Genomic DNA, 13,638 nt, shown 5'->3' with positions numbered 1-13,638 from the left:
ACACTCTCCACAAACATGGCCAGACACCAAACAAACACAATCATGCCACAAAATGCCAAATTCAAAGCTCAGGTCTGCAGCGCTGCTACTCCATAACCTCCCTGGCCAAAGGAAGGAAATCTAGGGTGACTCCCATCTGATGATGTCAGGAAGGTCTTTTGACTAAGCCCCGCCTCCCTGGCGGATTGGTGGTAATCACCCAGAGGATGCCTCGCCCCCTAGAGGGAGACAAACTTATTTACAATATATTACAAAGAGTCATTCAGCCAAGAGGCTGACCTGCCCGTCCTCCTCGTCAGCCACCTCTGGATGCTACAGAAGCCCCGCTGCAGCCTGGCCCTCACCCCTGCCCAGCATCCTCGGGCTGGTGGAGGTTCCTGCCGGGAGACCCTCACGTTGGGAGGGGGAGGGCTGGCTGCAGGGGGCTCCGCTGGGCTGTTCTGCTCCCTGTTGACGTTGTATTCCCTATAGAAATTCATTCACAATGTTGCTTGCTGGCTGCACCTGAGCTCAAGAGAGGCCCCCAAATCAGCTTGGGCTAACTCTCATGGTTTTGCAGCAAGGAATTAGAGGAAGGGGACTTCTCTGCAGAAAAGGGGGATCTTTCGGGCTCCAGCCAGGCCTCTCTGAAGGTGGGAGGGGGCTAGGGGGTCCCTGGTAGGGCCAGCCAATCAACGCTCTGGAGAGCTGAGGGGGCGTGGCCTGATGAGGTTTCCTCAAGCCAGCCAATCAGCATTTGCACAGCCTGCTGGGAAAGGGGGTGGGATTCCCTCATGGGCCAACGAATCCGCTCCTTGCAGCAGTAGGTCCTTTGGGAAGGGAGGGGAGCGCTTGCTGCAGGTCTTGGATCCCTTTGGATCCTGTTTCCAAAGCAGGGGGATCCCTGGGAGACTGCCCCCCTCAAAAGAAGCCCCAGGGGCTTGGCAAGCCGGCTTCAGTTGCATCTGGAGTCCTCTTTTCACTCCTCAGAAAGTCCCAAATGCTTTCGCCTTCTCCTGTCTGGAAGGAGTTCCAGCATTCGGAATTGTTGGGGGTCCCTTCTGATCGTTCCCCTTCTCTAAGGGCTCCTTTGGGGAGTGGGGAGGCCAGAATTAGGGGCAGGGTCCTTAAGGAAGCGGACCAGCTCTCCATATCTCCAAGCCTATTCCAACATAGGTGGACACGATTCACCCAGCCAGGGCCCAAGGAACGTGCCCTGCTGTTTGTGCACAGACTACATGGGTCACTTTGGCCCTGAGGAGGAGGGACTCACTGGGTGACATATTTTGTCCGTCCCACCCAGGACAAAGGCCCTCTGGCAGCAATGTCAAGAAAGGAAGCCACTTGGAGACTCCCTAGAGGCCTTGATTTTGGCTGGAGACCAAACGGGTGGCCCTTCTGGGCCTGGGTGAAGGGAGTCTGCCACCCTTAGTCATGACGTGGCTTAGGGATTCAAGGGCTTTGTGGAAGGCTGAGCTCTCTGGAGGGCTAAAGGGAGGAAAGGAATCTGGGGGCAAACAACCAAGGAGGGGAGATTCCCAGCCTCTAGGCCTCCTTGCCCTCACTGGCAGGACGGGTGTCTGGGGGCTGGGCAAGACATTCAGCCCCCACCCCACGGACACTCATGTCTCCTTCGGCCGCTGGACCCTGGGGTCTCCTGGGAACACTGAGGGCTGCTGCACGACCCCAAGAACATGTGCAGAAGGTCCGTGATTTAGTCCCCGGCCTCTCTGCCTTCCAGGATCTCTGTTCATGGGAGAAACGTTTCATCTCCAGTGACCCAGGAGAACCAATGGCAGAAACTGGCATGACTGTGCAGAAGCCAATCCCAGAGGCTAATCGGGTTCTGCAGTGGATATTTGGGGGCCAGTCGGGTGCAATAGTTAGAGCCCCCCATTTGCATGCTGAAGGGCCCAGCTGAGCCTCACTTCAAGAAATCCCAGGCAGGGGCCAGCTAAAGCGAAGAGTCAGGCCAAGTGTGTGACTCTAAAAGACACATTTCAGGAAGGTCCCCTCAGTCACTGGTGGGACACAGGAGGTTCTGTTCAGGTGGCCACCCCAAAAAGACCCTCTGCCCCAGACTCCAGAGAGCTGCTCCCAGTCAGAGGAGACGAGACTATGGGATCGCGGAGGGGCAGAGGTCTAGGGGGTCTCTTCCCAGCAGCCAGTTTGTCCTCTCGGTCGTCTTGCGCTTGGGATGATGTGCCCCCTGCTTTTCTACAAGGGTTCTCTGTAACTCTTGAGCTCTGCAGCTTGTTCTGAGGACCCCAATTTTCTGGGAGAAGAAAGGCCCCCAAAGGAGTCTTTCCGCTGGCCTCCCAGTCATTCTTCTGCATTCTCCTAGATCTCTCCTGTTTCGTCGGGTTTCTCAGTGGCCCCTCCCCAGGCCCCCTTTCCAGGTTCTGGCTGCCCGCCTGGGGGCCTGTTCCTTGGATTCTCCTCTCCATCCCTCCAACCCATAACCCTAACTGTGCCCCTGGGTCTCTGCCCAAAGTACTCCCGTGGAAATCTGACTTCGCTCCAGAGTGATGACTTGATGGAACGGCTGTCCCCATCTAGAACAGGAGGGTAGTCGGAAATCTGCAGGAGGAGATGGGAGCCGGTATTGGGAGCCCTCTTTAAGCCCTCTTTAAGTATTTGAAAGGTTGTCCCTTGGAGGAGGGCAGGAGGCTGTTCCGGTTGGCTGCAGAGGAGAGGACATGCAGTAATGGGTTTAAACTTCAAGTACAACGATATAAGCTAGATATCAGGGGGGGAAATTTCACAGTCAGAGTAGTTCAGCAGTGGAATAGGCTGCCTAAGGAGGTGGTGAGCTCCCCCTCACTGGCAGTCTTCAAGCAAAGGTTGGAGACACACTTTTCTTGGATGCTTTAGGATGCTTAGGGCTGATCCTGCGTTGAGCAGGGGGTTGGACTAGATGGCCTCTATGGCCCCTTCCAACTCTATGATTCTGTGATTCTATGAATATTCTGTCATTCCTCTCCCCTTCTTTCTGTGCAATGGTTTTTACACACAGACACACACGCACACACACACACACCCAGGTCTCCCCAATGCTAGAAAGATCAACGAAGTCCTTCTTACCAGTTTCCTCTCCAGTTCCAGCACTTGGATCCAGATATAGGTCCTTTTGCAAGAAGGCTCTGGCATCAAATGACCATTTGGCCCTGGGCTCTCAGCGGAAAAGCCCGGTTCTGACCCGCATCACAATGGGTTCCGGAGCTTTCCTCTGGCGGAGAATCTGTCCCTCGGGGGGGGGGGGGGGTTGCTCTGGTGACCTGTCCAGCCACTGATTCTGGAAAGGATGCAAACCGGCCGTTCTGTGGTTTCATGTTGACCAGAAATCACTTCCCAATAGTCAAATAACGTACTCCCGTATTCCTTGGACCTAGACCCTGCCCAGGATTCAGCCCTTCCCCTGCCCCCAGCCACAGATGGGAACCCCAGAGGTGCTGTAGAGGCCCCTCCTCTCTGCCGGTTCGAGCTGAGCCCAGGACCCCTCCGAAGAACAGTGGACCTCCTGGGGAACCGACCGGCCTCTGCAGATGGAGGGGAGACAGAGAGAGGTCTCCATTTCTCCTCCTGGCTGCAAACTGGGAGGAATCGTGTCCATCACTCCCTCATTCACAGATGTGCTTAGCCAATGGCAGATGGGAGGGCCTGTTTCATTTGTTCTCAATGGGCAAGCCCCATAACAGTAGCATGTTTATTTGAATAAATGATACATCTGCAGAAAGCTATATTAATAGTAGAAGTTAATAAACGTGTGTGTCATGAAAAAACACAAAGATCTTGCGGCATGAAAATATTAAGATAGCAAAACAATGTCAAAGCATCGGATTGTCGGGAACAAAAATAACGTTATTATGAGCAGGGGGGAAAAGGGGTTTATAACATGTAAAGAAGAAGGGGGAAGAAATCTCAGAGGAAGTAACTACAGGGAGAAGGAATCAAGGAGTCTTCTTGAACTGCCCCTTGGCCCAAGTGACATGATGGCATTGACCTATCCATTACTGGAGCAACCCGAGATTTTTAAGCAAGTTGGAATTGCTGGCAGGGGCTCATGGGAATTGTAGTCCATGGGCATCTGGAGGGCCGCAGGTTGACTACCCCTGTTCTAAATGAATTTGTGTGGGGGGGAGTTGTGTTGTGTAGCCGGACTTGTGGCAGGGAGGAGAAACAGCAAGTCTCAGACTGAGGACAGTTTCCCTTGTGCCAAATACTTCATTGGAGGTCCGGGAAGCCCCACACTGTCCCTGGGGGTCCCATGAAGATGCCAAGGCCTTTCCTGTTGGCCAGTCTCTTTGCTGTCCACAAGCCTCCAAAACGAACTGCTCCTCTTGGGTTTCCTCCACTTCACCCATGGAGGGAGTGCTGCAGAAGACCCCAGAATAGCCTTTTCCAACCTTCTGTCCATGGAGGAAACAAATGTTCGGGCTTTGAGGAGAAGTGATGTCAGCTGACCACGCCCTTGGAAGTGCCATGTCACAGGAAGTGACATCACCACCCAACACCCATAGCCTTCCCTTTGCACCCTCTCCCTCTAGGGCAGCTTCGCCTCATGGAGGCCAGAAAGAAGGGGGGAAGCTGAGAAGACGGTCCAGACCCCTCATACTGCAGCACAACCCACTCTCCCCCCCCCCTTGATTTTTACACCCATAACCTACCCACCTAGCCCTCTAGACCAGGGGTAGTCAAACTGCGGTCCTCCAGATGTCCATGGACTACAGTTGTAGTTTGACTACCCCTGCTCTAGACAGAGGCATCCAGTCCCCCAGCTTGTGGCCAAGGCAGGAGGAGAAAGGCTGTGGACCGCCCCCTTGGGGCTCCCACAGATTCCTGGGGGTCTGTGGACCCCTGGTTGGGAATCCCTCTCCAGAAGGTCCAACGGGAAGATGCTTGGGTTCTGCCATGATGTTTCAAAGTGCTTTAGCCTGTCTGTAACCATTTTGGAATTGTAACCATTTGCTTGTGCGCTCATTCTGTCTAGCCTTCTTCAAGGTCAGTCTGTACTGGCTGAATGCCCAGACTCTGCCCCTGGGTCTCATAGTATTACATCTCGCTGCTGTGTATCTAACGGCCGCTGGGGGACGGGAAACTGAGGGTCTTTCTGAGCTTCCTTGATCTGAATTTGCCAGAACTGAGTCCTAAGTGAAAGAGCTTGAATAAACTTCCATCTTGGAACACCGTGGAGTCTTACTTACAAGTCTGAGGTCTTGACTCGGCCCTCCCAGCACTCATTTTTGGTGGTGCCCCCTCCCCGTCCTCCGAATTCCCAACGTGTCCACAGGCTCAATACGGCTTCTGACCCCTAGGATGTAGGTCATCATGTCGAACCAACTCAAAGAGACCCCAAAGAAGTCAAAACACAATCAGGTGGCCAGTTCTGCACTGGGAAAGTCCTGGAAATTCGGGAGGGGAGCCCGGGGGGGGCAGAGTGTGGGGAGAGGACAGAGCTCTGCCAGGTATGAGGCTAACGCGTGCTGTGTGGGGCTACCCTTGACCCTGTCCCAGAAACTGCGACTGGCACAAAATGTGACTACTTGAGTCGTCATGAGGATCCCTTGGGTGGCACACAAGTGACCTGCCCTTCAGTAGCTCTGTTGGTTGCTGGTTGAATTCTGGATCAGTTCAAGGTTTGGGTGTTGACCTTCAAAGCCCTATGTGGTCTGGGGCCTGAATATCTCTCTGAGAGTGCTGCATTCCTCAAGTGCAAATCGGTTGGTACTCCCTGGCCCCAAAGAGATCCACTTGATCCTGGCCCCGGCCTGGTGGAATGAGTTGCCCTCCAAGATCAGGGCCCTGATGGAACTACCACAAGGCCTGTACTATGGTGGAGGCCTCCTTTCATGTGGGTCCAGGTCTACCGCCTGCTTTTTCTTCTGGGCTGGACAGCTGGCCAATAGCCAGTCTGTAGGCCAGATGGACCATGGGTCCATGGTCCATCTGGCCATGCACAGGGAGTCTGGGATTAGGAGCTTCAATTGTAGGATGTTTCAAATGAAGAAGAAGAAGAGTTGGTTCTTATATGCCGCTTTTCCCTACCCGAAGGAGGCTCAAAGTGGCTTACATTCGCCTTCCCATTCCTCCCCCCACAACAGACACCCTGTGAGGTGGGTGAGGCTGAGAGAGCCCTGATATCACTGCCTGGTCAGAACAGTTTTATCAGTGCCGTGATGAGCCCAAGGTCACCCAGCTGGTTGCATGTGGGGGAGCGCAGAATCGAACCTGGCATGCCAGATTAGAAGTCCGCACTCCTAACCACTACACCAAACTGGCTCTATGAATGTTTACGCTATTTCTGTAATCTGCCTCGAGCCCATTTGTGGAGAGCGGCACTCTATAAATGAATGTAAATGAATATAAATAAATGAAAGAGTATACCCTCCTAAGACACCATTTTCAGCATGAAGGTCATCATGAAATCACCTGTGATGCCAACAGACCTTCAGGTGTTTGCTTCCGCCATTTTGAATGACTCTATCAGGCCAAAGACGTTCTCCTCTTCCTCCTTCACGCCATACAGACTAAAAATGTCATGAGATCATTACGTGCGCCACTGTTTAATAACATAACGCGTAATCAAAACAGTAACCCGTTGGGCCCACGGAAACAGATAACTCCCAGCATATTTAGATCATCCCCACGGCAGAGAGAAAAATCTTTCAAGGACCGTTGGAAGAAAACACATTATCCCTTTGGTGAGAGGAATTAGAGTCAGAAATAAGATGGAGACTTCCTCTACGGATCAGTCAGTAGCAAAAATATATATATTCCAAGCAGCAAGAGGCTGCAGTTCTTTTGAGGTTTCACAGCTTTGATGGACGTCCCCTGGCCTGGGACCGCTTCCGATGCTGGGTCACGAGATCTAACTAACCTTCCCCTCAGCTCAGCTTCAGATCCAATGAGCAGGCATAAGCAAGTTTTCAGGGATGTGGAAAACTTCGTGATTCGGCTGGACAGTCAGCCAGAAGTCAACAAAAGACAACCAACAATCACGACGCTTGCAGATTAATCTGGCAATTGTACCAGGGTGTCAATATTTTGTGAGCATGAGATGATATCCATCTCTTTGAGGGGATGGGTGGGAAATGGTGTCCACAGAGAAAAAAAGATCATTTGAACCAGGGTTCCTTACTGGGGCGGCCACGGAAGAGGCCCTGCTCCTGATCTATTCGTCTGCTGTACATTGGTGGTCGTATTCGGAGCATGGCCGCATCCTCACTGGCTTCTGGGAACAGATATGGCCCAAGTCCAGGAGAAACGTCCACGCAAGCCCTCTTGAAACAAACTGGAGTTGAGCGACATTCAGGTCCACGAGGGAGATGGGAGGAAAGGTCGAAAGCTCGTGAAAGAAACTACAAGCTTAAAGGAATGATCACAGGTATGCTCAAGAGTCATGAAGCATTATTCACTTCTGCCTCTAAGCGGAGACCGAATCAGAAGGGTTGCTGGCAGGTTCTGCAGGTCACCTGCTCCATCACCGACTCATTTTAGGGTTTGGAAGAGGTGCAGGAAGGACAGGGCACGGGACGTCCAACAGGTATCCGTGAAAGCAATTAGCAAGGGAGAAGAGGCCAGGAAGAAAGTGGGTTCTGATTCTACCTGCTTAACTTTATTTGGAATAGACCTCTCTGTCCATACCTTCAAGAGGCAGGTCAGCCAATGATGCCAGCTCCTTTTTAAAATATAAAGAACCAAGGAGTAACACTTGGGATTCAATGTGTATAATTAACATGGGGAATTCCCTGCTGGCAGAAGTGGGCGTGGCTACAAGCACAGGCAGCGTCAAGAGGTGGGTAGAGAAACAGAGCCCCGTCAATGGCTCTTAGCCAGAAGGTAGAGCTGGAGAACTCTGTCTGGTTCAGTGATACGCTGTATTCGATCTTAGAATCATAGAATCATAGAATCATAGAGTTGGAAGGGGCCATAGAGGCCATCTAGTCCAACCCCCTGCTCAACGCAGGATCAGCCCACAGCATCCTAAAGCATCCAAGAAAGTGTGTATCCAAAGACTGCCAGTGAGGGGGAGCTCACCACCTCCTTAGGCAGCCTATTCCACTGCTGAACTACTCTGACTGTGAAAAGCTTTTTCCTGATATCTAGCCTATATCCTTGTACTTGAAGTTTAAACCCATTACTGTGCGTCCTTTCCTCTGCAGCCAATGGGAACAGCATCCTGCCCTCCTCCAAGTGACAACCTTTCAAATACTTAAAGAGGGCTATCATGTCCCCTCTCAACCTCCTTTTCTCCAGGCTGAACATTCCCAAGTCCCTCAACCTATCTTCATAGGGCTTGGTCCTCTAAATCTTCTCTAAATTTACTTGGCAACCATATTTGAAAGGTAACTAAATCCTTTACTTTCAGCAGAGGCTTCTTTTTATTATTATTATTATTATATATTTTTTTATTTTCAGAATAAACATACATTTTTGTATTTCACATTTACATTACATTATAAGCGAGGTTCGTCCCTGGCAGTCATTGATTCGGTCCAATATAGTTCGCGTACGTTCATTTATTTTATCCAGCTAGGTTCGTGTCTAATAAAGATTGCTCTAGACTTTTCTGGTATGTTTGTCTGAGTCCCCTTCTTCTTTTCCCCTTGTTTCTTTAAAGAAAGTTGTCCGGATGCTCGTGTTGCCATTGGCCGTATTAGAAATTTACCACTCGTGCGAAACCCCAACGATCTAGAAGAGAGAACGAGAGATGACAAGCCAGATTTTGTTCGTATTAATCGTTATAGCCCCCCCTGTTTGTAGGGAGGCCCATAATTCAGAGTTTAGACAGTGAATTACAACTGCCTCGTTGTGGGATAACAAGTTTTATTGGGTTTTTTAATTGTTTTAATTAATGTTCTATATTAGTTATTAATGCCATAATAGATGCGCAAACAGTTAAGAGGACATAGAGAAAGTGTGTGTTATTAGAAAGATTCGCTTTAACATTAACACCTCCTTCTTGCAGTTTGTTTCTTATTCTGCTACAACCCTCAGACGTTATGATTTTCCTTTGTAAGTGCTGAGGCATTCCCGCCATTGCCAAAAGTCTTTGGGTGATTCCCTGTGGAGGAAGCTTGATAATTTGGCCATCAATTTGGCATGTAGTGGGAATTTATAGTTCACTATATCCTGTATCTCAGAGTGCACTTTGACCCAATTTTTTTGTATGATTCCGCAGGTTTTTGGCATCTCCAACATTTGCCATCCGTTTTTAGAGAGATTTTCCTTATATTTTTTGGAGTGATGTACCGTCTGCAGAATACTTTGTACCATCCTTCTTTTAATTGCTGAGATTTGGTTAGTTTTAGGGGGTTTGACCACAATTGTTGCCACTCTTCATATTGAATTGTGCCCAAAGTTCTGCATCCATTTGATCATGCATTTCTTCACTTGTTCTTCTTCCGTATCCATCCATAAAAGGCATTAGAAGATGTGGCTTGTTTGTTTTGGTTTGAATTTCAAAATCAGTATTAGCTCGTAATTGTTTGCCTCGTTGAACTGTTCTTCCATCATTCTTGAGACTAGTTGTCTATGCATTTGCCAGTCTAAGGGCCGTTCCGCATTCATCCAAAATAGCACAATGGTTACTAATTGAAATCGCTACAGTTTTGCCGTTATGCACAACGTCGTTGACAATCTGCAACACTCCTGAAACCGATCCGCAAAAAGCACTTCGTTGTAGCGCTTTCAGGGAAATCCCAAAAAGTGGATTCACCCTCCGGAAAGCGCTACACTCCTGCAACCAATCTGCAACACTAGCGGGAAAGTTTTGTGCGTTACCATTCTTGCGGTTTCTGCAAAGTCCCTCCCCCTGGCTCTCTCCTCTGATCTTGCTGGTTTATTTTCACTTTATTTTTCACACTGTTTTTGGCTGAAAATCGCGCCCGTGAGGGGGGGGGGACTTTTTTTTTCACTCGGGGGGGGAGCGTGGTAATGATGAAACGGCAGCTCAAACATCACCTGCTAGCTGGATGGGTCTCTCCGTTGCAACGAATCAATGCATATTCCTTACAACAGGTGTTTTTTTTTTTTAAACCTTCCTTAAAGGGAAAGGGGCTGTTTGGGAGCATGATAACGGCTGCCCATTGGCTGGTTGACGGCCAGGGGCGGGACACAGCTCAGCAATAGCGCTTCCTTTCTAGCGATTTTTGCCGAAACCGGAAGCCTGTGGGAAACGATAGAACTGGATTCCACTACAAAGGCAGGTATGCATAACGACGAATTCCACTATTTAAAATGGCGATTTTTCGTTCAGCAAACAATTTGCTACATGGATCCTGGTGCAGAATGGCCCTATGTTTTTGTTTTCTTTGGCTAGTAGATTGTAGTCTTTGAGATCTCCTTTTGAGATTATCAGGTCTTGATAACTCAGCAAGCCAATTCTGAGCATTTGTGCCTGATCCATAAATGCTTCGACAGGTGATTTCCATAGGGCTTGTAAAACAGAGGTTTTCCGCCAGGTCTACAGTCGGGGCCAGGGCTACAGTAAATGGTATGGGTCCCCTTTGGTACTTTGAGCCAGGCAGCTTAGCACAGCTTGGTTTTCCTCCATGCCGCCCACATAAGGGCCTTCCTGTTAGGAGGGTTGTTTTTGCCATCTTTGTGTTGTTGTAATTGTAATTATTGGGGTTTTAATAGGTATTTTATGGGGTTTTATTGTCTGGATTGTTTTTTTGCAACCCACCGTGAGCTGGTCTCCAAGAACGGCAGGATATAAACCCATTGAATGAATGAATGAATGAATGAATGAATGAATGAATGAATGAATGAATGAATGAATGAATGAATGAATGAATGAATGAATGAATGAGTGGGGCTGTTTCCAGGCTGATTCTTTCTCGGTATTTTCTTCAGATTTTGATCAGTGGACCCCTTACAAGGTGAGCATCTTTTGTTAGTCTTCCTTTACCTTGAGGCCAGAGTATGTTATGCAGACCCTAAGTCCAGCTTTTTCGATCTCTCTCTTTATCGGGTTGTTGATCCAATCTGCCACCCAGGTGAGTGCTGCTGCATGATAGTATAATATCAAATTTGGGACTCCCAGGCCCCCTCTTGTTTTCTTATCTTGCAAGGCCTTAAATGCAATTCTTGGTCTTTTGTAATTCCTAATGAATTGTGATTCCTAATGATCCCACTTTGCCACTTCTGTATTGTTTGTTCTTTGATGTCAAAATCTGGAAAATGAAATTATTTTTGGGAGGACCGTCATTTTTATTACCCTCATCGTGGCAGTCCACGAAAATTGCTGCCTACTCCATCTTTCAAAGCCAGATTTTACCTGAGACCAAATATTATTGTAGTTATTTAACATTAGCTTATCTAAGTTTTTGTCCAGAGAGATGCCTAGGTATTTCATTTTTACCGTATAGCCTGTTGAGGATTTTATTTCTTTTATTTTTGTACCGTCATTTGAATAGAGAAAAATCTACATTTTGGTTCTGCTGATTATGTAACCAGAAACCCTTCCATAAGCTAAAATGCTGTCCATAATTTTTCAACAGTTAATGCCACGTCATCAGCATAACACTTTGTTTTATATTCCTAGTTCTTCCACCCACACCCCAAGAGAGGATGAAGGAGAACAAAGGAGTTGTAAGGCGGAGTGAGTTCCTTCCTATGTTAACAATGATGGTCAGCAGTCGTCCGGGTTCACGGCGTTGGTGGGTGGAGGGTTGGTTGCCGCCATCTTTGTTTGAGTTGCTCTGAATTGTTATGTTTTAATGGGGTTTTTAGGGGATTATTTTATTCATTCATTTGTAACCAGCTCTGCTGGGAGTGGTGGGCAATAAATCCAAATAGTAGTAGTAGTAGTAGTAGTAGTAGTAGTAGTAGTAGTAGTAGTAGTAATGGCAGTAGTAGTAGTAGTAGTAGTAGTAGTAGTAGTAGTAGTAGTAATGGCAGTAGTAGTAGTAGTAGTAATGGCAGCAGCAGCAGCAGTAGTAGTAATGCTAGTAGTAGTAGTAATGGTAGTAGTAAAGGTAATAGTAGTAGAAATAATGGTAATGGTGGTAGTAGTAGTAGTAGAGGTAGAAGTAATGGTAATGGTGGTAGTAGTAGTAGTAGAAGTAATGGTAATGGTAATAGTAGTAGTAGTAGTAATGGTAATGGTGGTAGTAGTAGTAGAAGTAATGGTAATAGTAGTAGTAGTAGTAGTAGTAGAAGAAGTAATGGTAATAGTAGTAGTAGTAGTAGAAGTCATAGTAGTAGTAATGGTAATGGTGGTAGTAGTAGTAGAAGTAATGGTAATGGTAATAGTAGTAGTAGTAATGGTAATGGTGGTGGTAGTAGTAATGATAATGACAATAGTAATAGTAATAATAATTCTCAACTTTTATGCCTGCAGAGATTTCTTTTTATCCTACCTTTAGGCTGCTGAATTAGGAGGACTGCTCCTTCTGATCTAAATTCTTTCTTTCCAACAGCGATCTAATGGGAGGGGAGAGGGAGACACAGCAATTATATGAATATTATTACTATTCTTCTCTGGCGTCAACACGAGTAGTTCATATCAGCCGTGGGATTTCATCAGATTCTGAAAGCACGCTAGTGTTCAACAGCAAGACTCTCCCCCTCTAGTTGGTTTTATCGCTTTATGTGAATGAACCAGGCAAATGTTGTAGCTTGCGATGCAAACTGAATGATTCCCCCAGTATACTTTTGTCAACATGGTCCCTCCTTCCTGGTCGTTCCTCCAGAAAGAAGGCAAACAAAACCCCCCACTGGGTTGGATCCCGCAGGCCTATTCTGCTGGGAGTGATGTTTCATTTCAGCAGAGGCAAGAGCTACCCCAAGGGAAAGAGATCCTGAGAACCAACCCTCTCTCCAAATATCAACATGGCCTTTCTCATCCTTCTTACCCTTGAGAACCCCCTGAAACATTCTTCGGGCTTCGAGAAACCCCAGAATCAGGTTGGGAAGCAGAACTTCACCTCTGTTCCCCATCATTGGCCCTATAGCCAATTGGGGGCGGGAGGCGAGAAACCCCGCCAAGGCCGTCAAGAAACCCCAGCGTTTCACAAAACCCCGGTTGAGAGAGCCTGCTCCAAGCAAAGAGCAAAACAGCACCAAAACTGTGAGTAATGGCAACACAGCCCCACCAAACACAGACGCCAGCCCCACTGGCTAGCTGTCCAACCATTCAGCTATCTAAGACACCCACCTTAAATGCCTGGCCTGGGCTAAGTAGCTCCTGGCTTTGGCTACTTCCTCAGCAAGCGCCTTTAAATCGTCTCCTTCAAACGCAGGGAAAACCGGATCCTAAAAGAAAACACGTCCGTGAATCTGCACGCGTTGACCTCAAAAGAGCAGGGGCGGCCAAATTGTGGCTCTCCAGAGAGCCACGGACTACAATCCCCATGAGCCCCTGCCACAGAGAAACAAACCAAACCGCCGCTGACCCAAATCTCGTGATCTCGTCATATTTGCCAGTGTCAGAATGTTGCAGACGTACATTTCTCTCCAAATAGATCTTTGTCAAGACTTCCCCCCCCCAAAAAAAATTCTCTTTTTTTTCCTAGCACCTATTTCTGTGCGCCTCAACAAACGGAAGCGTGGGGGACAGATCAGAACCGATTCTAAACAAGGGATGGGATTTTCAGCGTCATTATTGTCATCTTTAATTAAAAAACCAGAACGCGGTTGTGATTTAAAGGGGAA

The 13,638-nt window shown here is 48.2% G+C and overlaps 1 protein-coding gene across 4 annotated transcripts in view; it reads right to left on the bottom strand.

The window, feature by feature from the left end:
- Positions 1-8,284: 8,284 nt before the first annotated feature.
- Positions 8,285-13,638, bottom strand: part of VWA3A (von Willebrand factor A domain containing 3A) — a 45,555-nt gene continuing 40,201 nt past the window's right edge. For all 4 annotated transcript variants that reach the window (XM_077316697.1, XM_077316696.1, XM_077316698.1 and 1 more), the window contains 3 exons: positions 13,142-13,239; positions 12,345-12,408; positions 8,285-8,670 (listed from right to left, as the gene is read on the bottom strand). In XM_077316697.1, coding sequence (XP_077172812.1) covers positions 12,360-12,408; positions 13,142-13,239 — 147 coding nt within the window. In that variant the 3' untranslated portion in view covers positions 8,285-8,670; positions 12,345-12,359. The remainder of the gene's footprint in view (positions 8,671-12,344; positions 12,409-13,141; positions 13,240-13,638) is intronic.

This window comes from Paroedura picta, chromosome 17 (genome assembly GCF_049243985.1).
Source record: "Paroedura picta isolate Pp20150507F chromosome 17, Ppicta_v3.0, whole genome shotgun sequence".
NCBI classification, from domain to species: domain Eukaryota; kingdom Metazoa; phylum Chordata; class Lepidosauria; order Squamata; family Gekkonidae; genus Paroedura; species Paroedura picta.
Note: the sequence above shows the minus strand (reverse complement) of the source record. Positions and strands in the feature narration are given on the sequence as shown.